General features: G+C 49.3%; 1 protein-coding gene across 1 annotated transcript in view; it reads left to right on the forward strand.

Moving 5' to 3' along the window:
• The first annotated feature begins 502 nt into the window (after positions 1-502).
• The window catches only part of Cda (cytidine deaminase), a 30892-nt gene continuing 15082 nt past the window's right edge, over positions 503-16312 (forward strand). The window contains exon 1 of the mRNA XM_027399800.2: positions 503-864. Coding sequence (XP_027255601.1) covers positions 711-864 — 154 coding nt within the window. The 5' untranslated portion in view covers positions 503-710. The remainder of the gene's footprint in view (positions 865-16312) is intronic.

The raw sequence follows: 16312 nt of genomic DNA on the forward strand, positions 1-16312 counted from the left end.
GAAAACTGCCAACGTTCATCAAGGAACCAGATAACATTTATATGAGAGAGAAAAGGAACAACCAGGGTATAAATCCATTTCTGGTACCACCAACCCAATGTCCATGAAGAGAAAGGAAGGAAGGAAGGAAGGCCCGGCTTCCCTTCAGCTGATATGCTTTTAAATGCTGGGTTAGGACTGGGAGGAAAAGAAAGGAAACCACTGAAACCAGAGACGTTCCCGCGCTTTGCATACCTTCTGACTTGGCACACTGCCATGGTGGCCCTTCAGCCTCATCCCTTCTCTCAGTTAAAAAAAAAAAAAAAAAAAAAGCCATTAGAAATTTCAAGGGCTCTGGACCCTTTGAGTTTTGAGCTCAGGTCACACAGACCCACCCAGAATCCTCCTCCCATGGACGGTGTTTGTCTCCAACCATTCACTGAAGTGGCACTGGCCCTGTGACCCCCTCATGATCCAGGCTGGCACTGAGTGAAGGCTTTAAAGGAGACTGACTCACTCGTGGGCACCACACATCGGTCCACCCTGGGACTCCCCAGCTCAGCCGAAACGGTATCCTCGGGGCTCCAGCCCCGGGAGCCTCCAGGTCTCTGGTGTCGCGCGGGACACACCCCGGGGGAGGAGCCACCTCTCCCGGCCAGTGCAAGCAGACCGCCAGCTACAGTTTCCTCTCCTCTGCTGCAGCCAGCACACCCACCCCGGACCGGACCGACATGGCCCAGGAACGCCCCTCCTGTGCCGTGGAGCCCGAGCACGTCCAGCGGTTGCTACTGTCCTCTCGTGAGGCCAAGAAGTCAGCCTACTGCCCCTACAGCCGCTTCCCTGTAGGAGCTGCCCTGCTCACCGGGGACGGGAGGATCTTCTCTGGTAAGGGCTGGCGCCGTGGCCCCCTCCCTGGCAACCTGGGTGGGGCCCAGGTACGCGTGGAGAGGGGAGCAACGCCGCCCCTCCTCACTGGGCCTCTCCGGCCTCCTTGCCCAGGCTGTGGGGCAACTCAACTGTTGTTCTACACAGTGGTTCTCTGTTCTTAGAAGTCTGGGATGGGGAAGGGAGTTTGCAGGTGAGGCTGGAGGACAGGCCAAAACCAACCCCCCACCCCCACCCCCGCGACCTGCAGGACAGGAGAGGATTGACGCGTTCAGAAGGTCCTGCATGCCTAGTATTCGCCTGTTCATCTGTAAATTCTTCCTCTAACCTCCTGACCGGGGTTAGATCCGTTTTTTGATGAAGAAGCTGAAACCAAGAGACAGGTCCTAAGTCACAGCAGGTGATGGCACCCAGGGCTGGAGGCCCCCAAAGCCTCCCCTCCTCCTGCACACTAGGGTGCTGAGGACGGCTGGTGAGGAATGAGCTTCCTGCGTAGTGTCTAGGAGAGGATCCAGGCACGGTCTGGTCCGGGTGCCCAGCAGTCTGCACTGAGTTAATACGGATCTGCCCTGGGCTCATGTTGTTTAATTTCTGGTTTTATAGACACTCGCCTAGGCCAGAGTGGCTGCAGCTGCTGGTGGGATGCTCGCTCACATGCACAAAAGTCTGGGTTTAGGGGGAGGGCAAGAGGAGAGGAAAGAGAAGAGAGGGAAGGAGGGAGGGAGGGAGGGAGGGAGGGAGGGAGGGAGGGAGGGAGGGAGGGAGGGAGGGAGGGAAGAGAGGGAGGGAGGGAGCATGGACAGGAGACAACTACAGTGCCCCTTTGTATGTCTTGTTGACTGAGGTTCTGTGGTGTCCTGAATCACCTGGGTATTGTGTGACACTTTTCCTTGGGAGATGGCAACACACATCTATTCACCCCCAGGGAGGGAGCCCAAGACAGACCTGAGTGCAGATGCCTCCAAAGTCCAGCTCGGGGAACCAATGAGTTTTATTGGGGTCACTTACAGGAATGTGGATGAGGGGTCACTTACAGGCACAGAAATGACTCAAAGGCAGCTGCATCACCAAGGCCACCCCAGCATGGGTGACAACTCACAAAGCTGGGAACCTGGAACACGCTGCACAGCCTGCAGGCAGCTCCACAGGTTGGAGTGTCCTTTTCATGTGGCTTGCTTGCTCTAAACTCTTGCAGGCAGCTGGTCTGGTCTCAGAGTCTTCTTTGCAACTCAGCCTCCTTCATCTGAGAGAGATTCTCATTTTTTACGGTTTACTCTGGCAGGGGGAGGCCTAGCTAATCTGGTTGGTTTCAGGGGCTTCCAGACGGGGTTTATGGAGTACATTGAGTACATACATGGCTTGGACCAGGACTGTGGGAAGAGGAGAAGGAGGAAAGAGATCTGGGATGATCTTCCAGTCAGTAAAGTGCTGATCTCCAGAACTCACATAAAAATCTAGGCTTGGAGGCACTCACTTGCCAGTGCTGGGTAGATGGAGACAGATGGATTTGGGCCCTCTGGCCAGATAGCCTAGCCTTAGTGGCAAGTGCTAGGTCAGCGAAAACAAAGAACAGGGTGGGTGGTGTCTGAGGAATCATACCTGAGGTTGACCCAGTCTGGCCTCTATACTAATGCATCAGGATGGACACTGCGCGCGCGCACACACACACACACACACACACACACACACACACACACACACACACACACACACACACACGGCCTTAACCAGGAATTTTTAGCCAGCTGGAGCAGGGGAATGATAAAGTAAATGGCCAAAGGCAGAGCTGGTTTGTGCTGGGGACGAGGTTGGCATGGACCAAGAGCAGGAGTGTCCTGTTAACTGTGTGGGAGATCTCTTGCAGTCTCACAGCCAGTGTAGGAGGGAGGCAGGCGAGTGCCGTCGTATTAGTCAGGAAGCTTTCCCTTGTGGGTGACAAGCCTGCACGGTAGCTCCAATTTCAGGGCAGGCTGACCCAGGGACTTGGGTGCCATGCCATTCTGTTTTTTGAGACAGGGTTTCTCTCTCTGTGTAACACTGGCTGTCCTGGAACTTGCTCTATAGACCAGGTGCACCTCTAGCTCTGACTGCTGGGATTAAAGGTGTGTGCCACTACACCCAGCATGCTACACGCCACTCTTATGATGGGTGCTGCTTGCTTTCTGTTGCCTGGCAGATGAGTCTCTACCCCCTAGAGGACAAGGGCGCAGGCAGCCTCTGCTCTTCATTCTTACAGCCATTGCACCCCACTTTAGATCTCATCCCAAACTCAGGCTCTATGGGCAGAACCTTGTTGCAGGGTGGGAGTGCAGAAATGTTACCACTGAACTGAGAGAGGGTCCTTTTGTCTACTGGGACGCAAAAGTCACAAGTAAACCAGGAGGGATAGTCTTTCAGCTTGGTAGTGCTGGGTCCTCTAGTGCCCAAAGCTTGTGGTATGGACAGACTGACACAAGGGCTTAGCGCTCCAAGTCTGGAAAATGTAAGACTTGTGCTCCCCAACCTACAACTCAGAGACCTAGAGTTTCAGGGGCTCACAAGGGAGGTGCGGGGCTCTGGGCTTGGATTGCCCGTAGCCTGGCTGGTGCTCAGCAGCTAGTGAGTTCCGTTATGGCACCCTTGGCCTTTAAGGCTTGTCCACTTCCTAGAGCTCTGAAGCCTGAGGCAGGCATTGCTTCATCCCTTACTTTCCACAAACTTCTGCCTTCTCCACATTTTTCCTCATTATCCTCGCCCCGTCTACTCTCTGAAACACTAGGTCACCTTTTTGTGCCTAGTGTCACTGCTGCAACTGTTTTTGCTGTCTCCTCTTTGCATAACCAGCTCATCTTGCTCTACCTGTGATAGCAAGAGTCTTTACCTGCCATAAAGACTGCAAGTAGGCAAAAAAAAAAAAAAAAAAAAAAAGTCCCCTCCACATGAGCGTTTTATGGACAGAGCCAGGAGGAGGTGGGTATTTCATAGGTGTGGCATGCAACACACAGCCACTTCAGGTTTTACCAAGACCAAAGTCATCCCTCCCATCTGTCAATCACAAGCCTTCCTGAGTCATCAAGGGAGTGTCCCTCTGAACCGGTAGAGGCATCAAATCCAGAGCAGGCTGAAATGGGTCACTGGAGTAGCTATAGGTGGGGGTCAAGGCACAGGTGTGTCCAACCTTTTGACCTTACAAATGAATGTTGTCATTTACATAACAAAACACAAATCTCTCTCTTTCTCTCTTTGGGTTTTCAAGACAGGGTTCCATTGTGTAGCCCAGTCTGTCCTGGAACTCACAGAGATCCACTTGCCACCTCTCCCGAGTGCTGGCATTAAAGGTTTGTGCCACCATCACCTGGCAAAAAAAATGTTTTTTAAAGATTTATTTTTAATTGTGTGTATGCATCTGTCTGTGTGTGTCTTTTGTGTGTCTACGGGTCTGTGTGTGGGTATGAACACGTGAGTGCAGTTATTTTGCCCAGAGGTCAGAAGGTATTGGATCCCTTAGACCTGGAGTTACAGGAAGGTGTGAGCTGCCTGATGTGTGTGCTGGGGACCAAACTCTAGTTTTCTGCAATAGTAGTATGTACTTTTAGCCCCTGGGCCATAGCTTCAGCCCCCCAAATCTCATAATACTTTAAAAGGCTATTGTTTTGTGTTGAGCTTCCATTGTAGGTATCCTTAACTGCATGCTGCCCACGGGCTTCTGGTTGGATGTGTTTGGAAGTTCACTGAGGCGTGTCTTACCTAGAGCAAAGGTTTCTAGCTGTAGAAGTGACCTGAAGCAGGAGTCCTGCCCTCAATGGGTGTGTCTAGAATAGGCTTTGTCACTAGGGTGCATGCTTCCCTGAAAGGTTCCTGCTCAAGACCACCTGAAAGGGAAGGTCTGCTGGATGGTGTGCTTTCCTGACAACTTCATTCATTCACAGAAAAACATCAAAGCAGGCTCCCAGAAAGGACTTAATCTCACTACAAAACTAACAATCTCAACATCGGTAAAAAAAAAAAAAGGTGTGTTGTGTGTGTGTGTGTGTAGTTGGGCATATTGTCACACATGTTTAATCCCAGAACTCAGGTGGAGGCTGGCAGATCTCTGTGTGTTCAAGGTCAGTCTGGTCTACATGGTGAGTTCCAGGATAGCTAGAGCTACATAGTGAGAATCCTGTCTCAAAAAGATTCTTTAGTGGGGTGTGGTAGTGAAAGACCCTCGGATCGAGGAGTCTTCACAAATCAGACGGTCCCCCCAAAAATACTCAATGTCCAGTCCAGCTGATGTAAAAACAAGAGGTAAGTTTATTGTGGGACATTTCGAAAACGGGCCTCCCAGTCTGACAAAGGAAAGCCCTGTTCCTCCAAAGCAGGCTTCTTTTATAGGAGAAAACCATAGGCTTTTAGGGGTTAGGGTGGTGACCAGAGTCACAGGTCCTTTGGAGGTCTCTTATTTTGGGGGCCGGATGGTCTCCTGACTCAGTGGGATAGTCTGTTCTTATCTTCATGACCCAGGGCAGGGTGGCCCTCTGGGAATTCTTGGTATTTAGTTAGGTTGTCTTGTGGCCTTGTAAGGGAGTTATTGCTGCCGGCTAGGAAATTCCCGGTACTCGGGTCATTGTGACCTTGGTTAGATTTCTAAGTCAGGTCACCCTGTTTTTAGTATGGGAGGTTTTTCTTTTTTCTTTTTCTTTTTTTTTTTTTTTTTTTTTTTTGAGACAGGGTTTCTCTGTGGCTTTAGAGGCTGTACTGGAACTAGCTCTTGTAGACCAGGCTGGTCTCGAACTCACAGAGATCCGCCTGCCTCTGCCTCCCGAGTGCTGGGATTAAAGGCTTGCGCCACCAACAGTCGGCATGGGAGGTTTTTCTAAGTCTCCTTATTTTATTTCTTTGTTAATTCTTAAGTCCTTGATTGCCCCCCTTTTTTTTCTTTTAGGTGACCCATCCTTGGGTTACCAGTGGACAATTTTATCTTGTCCCCCATCTAAGGGAGTTCTTTTGATTTAGCATTTCGACCAGAAAAATGGACGACATATTTTTTCTCAATCTACTTCCTGCTGACTTTGGGGCGTTCGTTAGGGGTCTAAAAAAAAACTGAAATGTTAGTCAAAAGAAAAGGGGATTTAGGCAGTGGAGAAGCAACTGGTTGGCAGCCTGTTGAAGAGACAGGAGTGTCCGCATCAGCAGGACTGGTTTATATTCTCTGCATGTCTAGGGCTCACGGTCTTAGGAGCAGGCTGTAGTCAGCAGCTGATACTCAGATGTGTGCTTGAGTCCTAGCAAAAAACTTACAGATTTGGGTTAGAAGAAATCTCAGGGGGCCTCAGCGCTTGGCACAGCGTGGTACTGCTGGGTTAGGACGAGGGCTTGAGTGATGGATAACCTTTCATGTATAAACTGTAAGAGCCTAGTGAGGAGACAAGGGCCGAATGTCAGGAGTAAGAGGAGTATGAACAGGGGTCCTACCAGGGTGGAAATTAGGGTAGTCAAGGATGGGTCCTATTGAACCATCCTTGTTGAGCCTCGGCCTCCCTCTGTCTTTTAGCTAATCTCTCTCTGAGTTTTGCCATGGAGTCCCTAATTACTCCTGAGTGGTTTACATAGAAGCAGCATTCCTCTCTGAGGGCAACGCAGAGTCCTCCTTCTTTTAGAAATAATAGGTCTAGCCCTCTCCGGTTTTGGAGGGCCACCTCTGCCAGGGAGGCCAGTGATTCCTCCAGCCTGGTTATTGACTTTTCTAATTCCTTTAAATATGCCATCATGGCGTTTTTTGAGCTCACTGTACTGTTGTAGTCCTTGGACCAGGGCCGAGGTCCCTGTACCAACCCTGGCGGTGACCCCAATCCCTAACAGGACAGCTAGGGTTATGGACACTGGTTCCCTTTGATATCGGGTCTGATGAGAACCGTACATGTCCTCAAGATAGCCTGCTGGATGGTACAATACACAGGGCATCACTTGGACCAGCACACAGAAATCTTTGGTTTGGTTGAGGGCTCCTGTATGTATACAAGGGGTGAGCCCAGTATTGAAGGCCCACCATAGGCCTGGACTAGGTATCAGGTAGGTGGGTTTCGTAGGCTGCGGGAAGGTGTGGTTACAAAAGTCTTGGTGAGACTGGGGAACAGGGCCTAGGCAGGTGCCCATTCCTGAGACTTGAGTAAGGGTTAGTTTATGGTGTGCTCCCCAATCACATTGAGATGAATCAGTGGTGCTATTAAACGTCCCTAGGGTGGCTATGTCCTCGTAATGGGGGTGCAGAAGTAAGGCATAGTCAGCAAGGGTTAGTCATATCTGGCCTGGTTTGGTTAAGGGCAGAGAAGGCTCCCCTGACCAAATTAAAAATTCGCTGCCCAGTAGATGGAATATTTTCTTCCTGGGAGGCAGTGGCGAGGGAGGGGCTGGTGGCAGTTGGAACCAGGATAATAATGGGAGCAGGAGCTCTGGGTTGGGGGAGCTTTGGAGTTCCCAGGTTTCTAAGGACTGGGTTGGGCCCTATCGCCCGTGGGGTAGGGCTCTGTATCAGCAACTGGACCTTGAATATGATTCCTCGGTCTGTTCCTTTCATGTGCCATCTTAAATCCCAAGTTTTCCCAGTTAGCCAGGCCTCATAGACTGCCTTCCCTCCGTCAGTGAAGCTGATTTTCAGAGGGAGGCAAAGGGCTACTTTGCAAGTCTGCTCCCGTCCCCAAAACTGTGGGGACTACATTGGGGGGTTGTGAGTAGTTCCGCTTGGCAGTTATCAGATCCCAGGAGGAGCTGGGTTTCCAATAAACATCCCCGGTAGTTTCGCAACCCCATTTAGAAATATTATAACTTCCATACCCTGAGCCCCAGGGCTGCCTCTTCCGGGGACACACATAGAAATCAAATCGGGCCAGCTCGCACTGTGTCATCTTATTGCTGTGACCAAATCGGCGGTTTCCTCTACCCATGTTGGCTGTCATCTCATCTGCCCCTATAGTCGGGATATCCCAGGTTTCTAGACCTGCGGCTAGGTGGCAAAAATCAGCGTGAGTGCAGGCCACCAGGTACTGGGTGGTTGGAGGCTAGTGACTGACCAGACAACTTCCTGGGAAATCACCTGCCAGGTTAGCTGCTGGGGGGTTTGTGGGGCTCCTTTAACTAGGGCAGAGAAATGGAAAAGCATCGAGCATAGTGAAATAATCAAACATTGAGCAAAAGTCTTACCTTGAGCGGGTTTTGAGTGCGTTGTAGCTTCCATTCCAGGGTCTCGTTCGTCGCCCAATTCTCACTGGTGTTGGCCTTCTTGGCATGTGAGGCGTGGACCCATGCTGCGATCCCGTCCACCTTGAGTGCCGTGGGGGTGGTCAGAAGCACAGTGTAGGGGCCCTTCCAGCGAGGCTCACGGGTCTAAGACTGGTGGCATCTGATGTATACGGAGTCCCCAATCTGGAATGGGTGAGGTACGGCAGGATTTCCAGCCTGGTACACTGCAGCCAATGGTTTCCAGATCTGGTTTTGAATAATCTGGAGTGAGCATAGTTGGGCCTGGAGGGACGGGGAGTCAATGGAGTGGTTAGCATCAGCGGGTTGCACATCCACCCGGGCGGTCTCATGCTTAGTAGGAAAAGCCTCTGTCCATCCTGAAAAGGTGTCTATAAAAACCAGGAGGTACCTGTCCCTCCAGGTCTGATTTCGGTGAAATCAACTTCCCAGCTGGTCCCTGGCCTTTCTCCTCTAACCCTGGTTCCCTCAGGCGGCTTGAGCCGTCCCGAGTTCACCTTTGCGCAGGGGGCACAGGTGCTGGTGATCTGCTGGATGAGGGCATTGAGGTCGTGGATATAGTAGGTTTGCTCTTCCCGTTGTAGAAGGGTTCTTAGCTTTTTGTGCCCGCCACCACTGCCCAGCTGGTTCTCATGCTTGCACTAATGCTTTCTTTAGGCACCAAATCATCTCCCCAGACATTAAAAGTAATTAGCCTCTGCCCCAGTGACCTAGGCTCCTCTAACTGTCTCTGAAGACACAGAATTTTGCACAGAGGTGAACAAATGGAGGACATTAGCGGAAGTACCGGATGTCTTTCCTGATGACAGAAGCGGAGCCAGGTGACTAAACAGATGGCCCATGACGTATGGTAGGGCTTGGGGCTAAGGGGTCCCAAAGAAACCAGAGGAAGCTGAGGAGCATCATGAGGAGAATAGAGAGATCAGGGCGCAGCCTACTCGAGACACTGAGTTTGTAATTTAAAGCAGAATGTGTGTGTTCAGCTCTGTGACAGTCCCCAATAAACAAAAGCCCAGGCTCTCAGCAGCTTCCAGTGCACAAAGAGGTGGCATCCCACACAATTCAAAAGCAAGCCTGCCTGCTGTCAGTAAGGCTGTCAGCACCTCAGAATAACAGTTACTCCCTACCCTGGCTAGGGCCTCGTGGCCCTCACAGGTGGGCCACCCGGCATGGTAATTGGTAACTACAATTGTGCTGCAGTGATGCACCAACTGGCAACCTTCTGCAATTGCTGGTGAGGAGAGGGAGACAGACAGACAGACAGGAAGAGCTGGGGTGGGGATGGACACAGGTATCCATACCGGACAGAAGGATTGAGAAACGGGTAGGCTGGGGAAATGGAATCCATCATCCTCACTCGAAGGGGGAAGATGTTCACGGAAGGCCAGGTGAACATGGGTGAAGAGAAGCATAGAGGACCACTCAGAGCCTTAGGCACCCTCCAGGAAGTGTCTCTCCTCCTGTGCTCCAGGTGATGAGACCGCCCACCACAGCACGGGAGACGGTCTTGGGATAATGCCCAGTGAACACTTGCCTGTCCCTGCTAAGCAGGCACCACCTAAGCCAGCGGTTCTCAACCTTCCTAATGCTGTGACCCTTCAATACAGTTCCTCAGGTTGTGGTGACCCCCAACCAGAAATTTACTCTATTTGTTGCTATTTCATAACTGTAGTTTTGCCACTGTTATGAGCTGTAATGTAAACATTTGTGTTTTCCAATGGTCTTAGGTGACCCCTGTGAAAGAGTCTTTCCACCTCCAACAGGGTCACGACTCACAGGTTGAGAACTGCTGTTGTAAAGACCAGAGAGTTGTCCTTCTTTAGTGTGTGTGTGACCTTGGGACATGACTGTCCCCTCTCCTATACTCACCCACCATTTAGAAAAGAAACAGCTTGTCGGGTGGTGGTGGTGCACTCCTTTAATCCCAGCACTCGGGAGGCAGAGACAGGCAGATCTCTGTGAGTTCGAGACCAGCCTGGTCTACAAGAGCTAGTTCCAGGTCAGCTTCTAAAGCCACAGAGAAACCCTGTCTCAAAAAAACAAACAAAAAAAACAAAAAAAAAAAAAAAAAAAAGAAGAAGAAGAAGAAAAAGAAAAAAGAAGCAGCTTTGCCAGATGGAGATGAAAGCTAGGAAAATTCTGGGCCTAAATTCAATCCCCAGCACCATGATAAAAAGCCAGGCCCAATGGTACACACCTGTAATTCCAGTGCTGGGGACACTGAGGCAGACGGATCCCTAGAGGTCATAGACCAGCCTGTTTAGCAAAACCAGATTGTGGGTCTTTCAGGAAGTGTGTGTGTGTGTGTGTGTGTGTGTGTGTGTGTGTGTGTGTGTTTTACAATTTAAGATTATGGAATTTTCTAGAGCCCTGAATGCAGTTATTTTCATTTCAGAAATCTAGCTCTGTCTGAGATCGACATTCTACTTGCTCGGCATTAATGGATCACTTTAACTCAGGTTGCTATAGCAAAAGGCCACAGGCTGAGGAACATCAACAGTAACAATGCTCATCAAGTCTCACAGTGGACAAGTCTGGATGCTCACAAGTCCAAGGTGAACATGCCAGCAGATTTAGTTCTCGGTGAGAGGCGGCTTCCAGTCTTGGCTACCTTCTCTTAATGTCCTTTACGGCAGAAGAGAGCAATCTCTAGTGTCTTCCAGGGCACCTTATGGGGCTATCCTTCACCATCCCATCATGGGAGCACCACCCTCAAAATTCATACGAATCTAGTCACTTGCCAAGGCCTCTTCTGTTTACTCCATTACAATGCTGATGGGGCATTGTTGGTACACACCTTTAATCCCAGAGGCAGAGGCAGGTGGATCTCTGAGTTTGAGGCCAGCCTGGTCTACAGCGTGAGTTCCAGGACAGCCAGGGCTATACAATGAAACCCTGTCTCTGGAAACATCCCCCCACCAAAAAACAAAAACAAAAACAAAAAAAAACCTGGTTAAGGCTTCAACAAGGGAATCGGAGAGGCGTGTACACATTCAGGTTATGCTAATAGCCAAGAACCTTGCTGTTCCTGAACCCTGGACACTCTACTACAACAACACAGACCAAGATTGTCCTCACAAAATCCACATTAGAGTTAGGTAACCGGGAGACGTGTTTCCGCCAAGAAGCACTGTGAAGAAAGTGAAAGCCAGGTGGGAGATGGAAGACGGAGGAAGCCAATTAGCAGGTTTGGGGAGGATTGTCAGGGAACACTTCTGACAGTGCTGAGTAGGGGGAGCCACTGATCTGGTATCCCAGGACAGAGTGACAGCACCTTAGATCTGCTATCCCAGGACAGAGTGACAGCACATTAGGGTAAGGTGTTAATTGGCTTTATCTTGGGTTCTAGCAGCCTTTGCATATTAACAATAGTGCGTCCATGGGCTGGAGAGATGGCTCATACTGCTCTTGCAAAGACATTTGGGTCCCAGCACCCCATTAGGTGACTCACAACCACCTGTAACTCTAGCTCCAAGGGATCCAATGCCTCTGAATTTTCTGACACCTACATGTGTGTGCACATACCCCTGAGGGCACCTGCACACACATGCACATACCCACATACATACATGTTGTTTTAAAATATTAAGATAAAATCCCCCCAAAAAAATAATTAGTAGAGTGTTCTGGAAGCTGGAAATGTATCTTGGTAAGTAGAGTGCCTCTTTGCCTAGTATGTGCCAAGCTCTGGGTTCGATCCCCAGCACCACGCATAGACACACCCTAAAAACAAACTCAGGAGGGAGGTTGTGGTGTGACTCTTTTCCCGGGAAAATATAACACACATCTACTGACCCCAGATAGGGAGCCCATGAGAGACCAAAGTACAGATACCACCAAAGTCTAACTTGATATAGTTAATGAGTTTAATTGGGGTCACTTACAGACATGTGGGTGATGGGTTACTTACAGGAGCAGAAATGACTCGAAGATAGCTGCCAAAGCCCATGTCAGCTTGGCTGACAGGTCACAAATCTGGGAACATAGGGCACACTGCACATCTTGTACAGAGTTCAACAGGTTGGAGAGTGTCCTTTCAGGGTGGTTCAGTTGGTGTAAACCTCTTCTAGGCAGCCTCGTTTGTCTGAGACGGACTCTCAGCATTCTTTGCTCTTTACTCTTGGGGGTGGGGCTAGTGAATCCCGTCAATTTCAGGGAGTACCTGAAGCTATTCTGACTTTTTACCTGCTGTCTTAATGAGCTTTCCAGGAGAATGGGATGTTTCAGTCTGGGAGGAAACCACTACACAACTTAGGTAGAGGTAGATTTTTGAGTCACCCTTGGCTACTTACATAGTTTGAGACTAGCTGAGCTACAACAGGCCTTGTGTAAAAAAGAAACAGAAAAAGAGAATGTAGGTGAGCAGAGCAGAGGTGGCTGGCTTTGTAGGCAGAGAAAGGCTCAAGCAGGAACAAAGGCAAAGCCTGGCTGGGCCTTTTCAGTTATTTTCCTTGAGAGATGCATTGTCCCTCAGTCTTGCATACTATAATGAAATACCCAACGCAGTCGACTTTAGAGTGAAGGTTTGTTTGCTGTGTAACTTCATATTTTATTCTAAGGTTAGCTGGAAAAAGGAAGGAGTTGCTAGTCATAAAATTTCACTAGTCTGCCATTTTTGGGTGAGAACTGTGATTCGGTGAAGGTTTGCTTTGGCTCCTAGCTCTGCAGGTCCCCGTCCGAGGTCCAGTAGTCCGGTGCTCTGGGCCTTTGGCCAGGGCCTGCACACACAACACAGAAGCTCCCCCACAGTCCAGTAACAACAAGAGAAACAGTTGGTTTCCCATAATCCCCAGGTAGGATCCTCTACTGACCTAAGAAGCCCCCACAAGGTCTCACCTCTTACCAGGACACAGAACCTCCCAATAGTGCCACCCCAGGCAGTACTCAGACTTTGGGGGAACACTCAGCCTCTACACTATAGCAGGTAAAGACAATAGACAATAGACAATAGACAACAGAAAAATAAGTTACTCCAAGTTTGATTTTCTTCTTCTTATTTTTTTTTTTTTGAGATAGGGTCTCATGAAGCCCAGGCTAGCCTCCAACACGATATGTAGCTAAGGCTGGCCTTGCTGATCCTCTTGCCTCTGTCGGTCAATTTCTGGGATTACAGATGTACGCTACTACATCTGCCTCTCCTGATTTCTTTCTTCCTTTCTTTCTTCCTTTCTTTCTTTGTTCTTTTGGGTTTTGTTTTGTTTTGTTTTTCAAGACAGGGTTTCTCTGCGTAGAGTGTTCTGGAAGCTGGAAATGTATCTTGGTTAGTACATTTAGAGCCTATCCTGGCACTCCCTCTGTAGACCAGGCTGGCCTCGAACTCACAGAGATCCACCTGCCTCTACCTCCTGAGTGCTGGGATTAAAGGCGTGCGCCACCAACCACCAGCTCTGATTTCTAAGGTCAGATGAGAACTTAATTTCGACTTGGTGACATGGAACTTCTCAGCATGGATGACATCATTTGAGGGGACTCACACACAGTGGGGGGCTCATTCCAAGACCCCCAAATTAGGCACAAACTACTCCCAAACACCTGTTTTATTAGGTGGGGAAGAAAGGTTAACGTGGCTGCTTTCTGACTCTGGCAGAAAAACAGCAGCGAATGACCTGCGGTTGTAATTTTAAGAAGACAAAGAGGGAGGTCTGTGTTAGAATGGGTTAGGGGGCGGTGGTAAAGGAGATAGGGGATGAGAGAGAAGGGGGAGGGGACAAAGGAGAAGGGCAGGGATATTTGTCCTGGAGAGACAAAAGTGTGGCCCACAGACAAGTGGCTGTTTAGAAAATGAGAAGCCCTGTGTTAGGATGAGGTGTTTAAGTATATTGGGCATGTTAATTAGGTGAACCAAAAGGGGCTTTTGATTGCTGGACTTCAATACTTTGATAACTGGACCTTGGTAGTCAGCTTCAGGAAGAGTAAGTGGTCAATAAGGGAAGAGAGGTGGCTCACTTTAGGAATGTTCTCAGGCTCTCCCTGAACATAACTGCACCATGGAAAGATCTAGAGAATATCCAGGCCTCAGGTCAACTGCATATGCACAGAGCTTTCCTTATCTCCCATCCTCGAATGGTCCCTTCCAGACCAACTGGGCTGTTTCAGGGCAGAACAGAAGGTCTACACAGAGAAGAACCCTGATTGGCCAGTTTGGGTCAGATGCTGGGCCGTCCATCTGCCGGCCAGCCAATAGGAAAGCCGTATGAGAAAAGATGGCAGCTTCTGTTTGAATTACCTGCTGGAAATGAGGTTACCCTTTCTAAAACGGAGGAAGAAGAGCCTGAGATGATTCAGTCGATAAAGTACTTGCCGTAGCCCTAAGTTCAGCTCTCTAGCACTCACGTAAAAAGCTGGCACAGCAGTGTGTACCTGTTGTCCCAGATCAGGGCAGGCAAGGATAGGACAGCAGGATCCCTGGGGCTTGGCCAGCCAGACTAGATGAATCGATGAGCTCCATGTTTAGTGAGAGATCCCGTTTTTGTTTTTTGTTTTTGTTGTTGTTGTTGTTTTTGACTATTGACTATTGTCAATAGTCAATAAAGAAATAGTCAATAAAGAATAGTCAATAAAGAAATAAAGGTAAGGGCTGGAGACATGGCTCAGCAGTTAAGAGTGTAGCATGATAAATAAAAGACCCAAAGACTGATACTGGGGTTCAAACTTCAAGCTGAAGGTCAGAAAAGCAAAGCAGCTGGCCATTACCACCTTCTCTCTACCTTGGGCTGAATGGGCTGATCCTGTCTCCACTAACTCTCACCAAGCCTCAGACTGTAACCTTTCCTCAGCGTGGCTGGGGAAGGAATTCCTCATACTTCAGTGTGGCTGGAGAATGAATGCCTCCTACCGGGCTCCTGTCTTTTATACCCCTCTAGTGCTGGGTGTGAGCTATAATTCTCTTTTAGACTGATTTACTCTTGTGTAGATCTGAGTGGCCTTGAACTCACAGAGATCCATCTACCTCTTAATCCTGAGTCCTAGGATTAAAGGTGTGTACCACCACACCTCCTAGCTTCCCACTGCTGGGTTAAAGGTGTGTACCTGGCTTCTATGGCTTGTGGCTGACTTTGCTTTCTGAATCCTCGGGCCAACTTTAATAATCACAAATAATATATCACTAATAAACCACAAATAATATATCACTACATAAGAGCACATACCACTCTTGCAGAGGACTGAAGTTTGGTACCCAGTTCCCGTGTCAAGCAGTTCACAATCATCTGTAACTCCAGCTCTAGGGGATCACACACCCTGTTCTCAACTCCACAGTCACCTGCTCTCATAGGTGCATAGACGCCCTCACACTTGTATACACATAATCATTAATAAGGTGGGAAGTGATTGGGGAAGACTTCCAACGTCAGCCTCTGAACGTGTCTGCACACTATGCAATCCATACATACATACAACATGTACAAACACACTAACAAAATAAAAAGGAGGAAGAGATGGCAAAGTATTCAGTGATCACTTCAGTCCACCTATGGTGCCACAGTATATACCTGCCCTTCTTCCCAGATACAGGAAGTTGTCACTACCTGGCAGCTCCGAGCCTGCCCCAGCCTGGCCATGAAACACACTGACCTTCCCTCCCAGGAGACTTACAGCTATGGCATCCTGCCAAAGATCTAGTGACAGCCATCAGTTCTAGACCGTGGATTCTTGTGGTCCCAAGAGCTATGAGCTACATGAGAAATGTATTCACTCCCAATATGGTAACATAGATCATGAAGGAACAGGAAAATCCAAGAGGAAACACTGACTCTGGCAACAGCTATACATTCAGTGACTTCTCTTTCAGCTTCCACATCTGATAAATATTTGAGGGACAAAATACTGCAGAATCATAATGAACACTCAGACTGTGGAGACTGTGACAGGCAAGAGCAAAGCTGATGCAACAGATACAAACCCAGTAACTGCAGGAAGACAGTGCGTCTCTCTTCTCTGGCAGAGCAGGAGCGGGCTGCAGGCCAGGCCTGTGGGCTGCGTTGCTCTGTTCTACAAGGCTGTTCTGGAAATGAGAACCCTGTCCAAGTGTCCCACCATACACCCTAGGGTGTGCCCTCATACACAGGTTTAAACTGGCACATGGTCCCATTCAGGATTGAGCCCTTTGCTGGACAAGATGGTACACACCCTTAATCCCAGGAGACAAAGGCAGGTTGATCTCTGTGAATTTGAGGCCAACTTGATCTACATAACAAGGTCCAGGCCAGCTAGCACTACATCATGAGGTCTGTCT

Source organism: Cricetulus griseus, chromosome 2 (genome assembly GCF_003668045.3).
Source record: "Cricetulus griseus strain 17A/GY chromosome 2, alternate assembly CriGri-PICRH-1.0, whole genome shotgun sequence".
Classification (NCBI taxonomy): domain Eukaryota; kingdom Metazoa; phylum Chordata; class Mammalia; order Rodentia; family Cricetidae; genus Cricetulus; species Cricetulus griseus.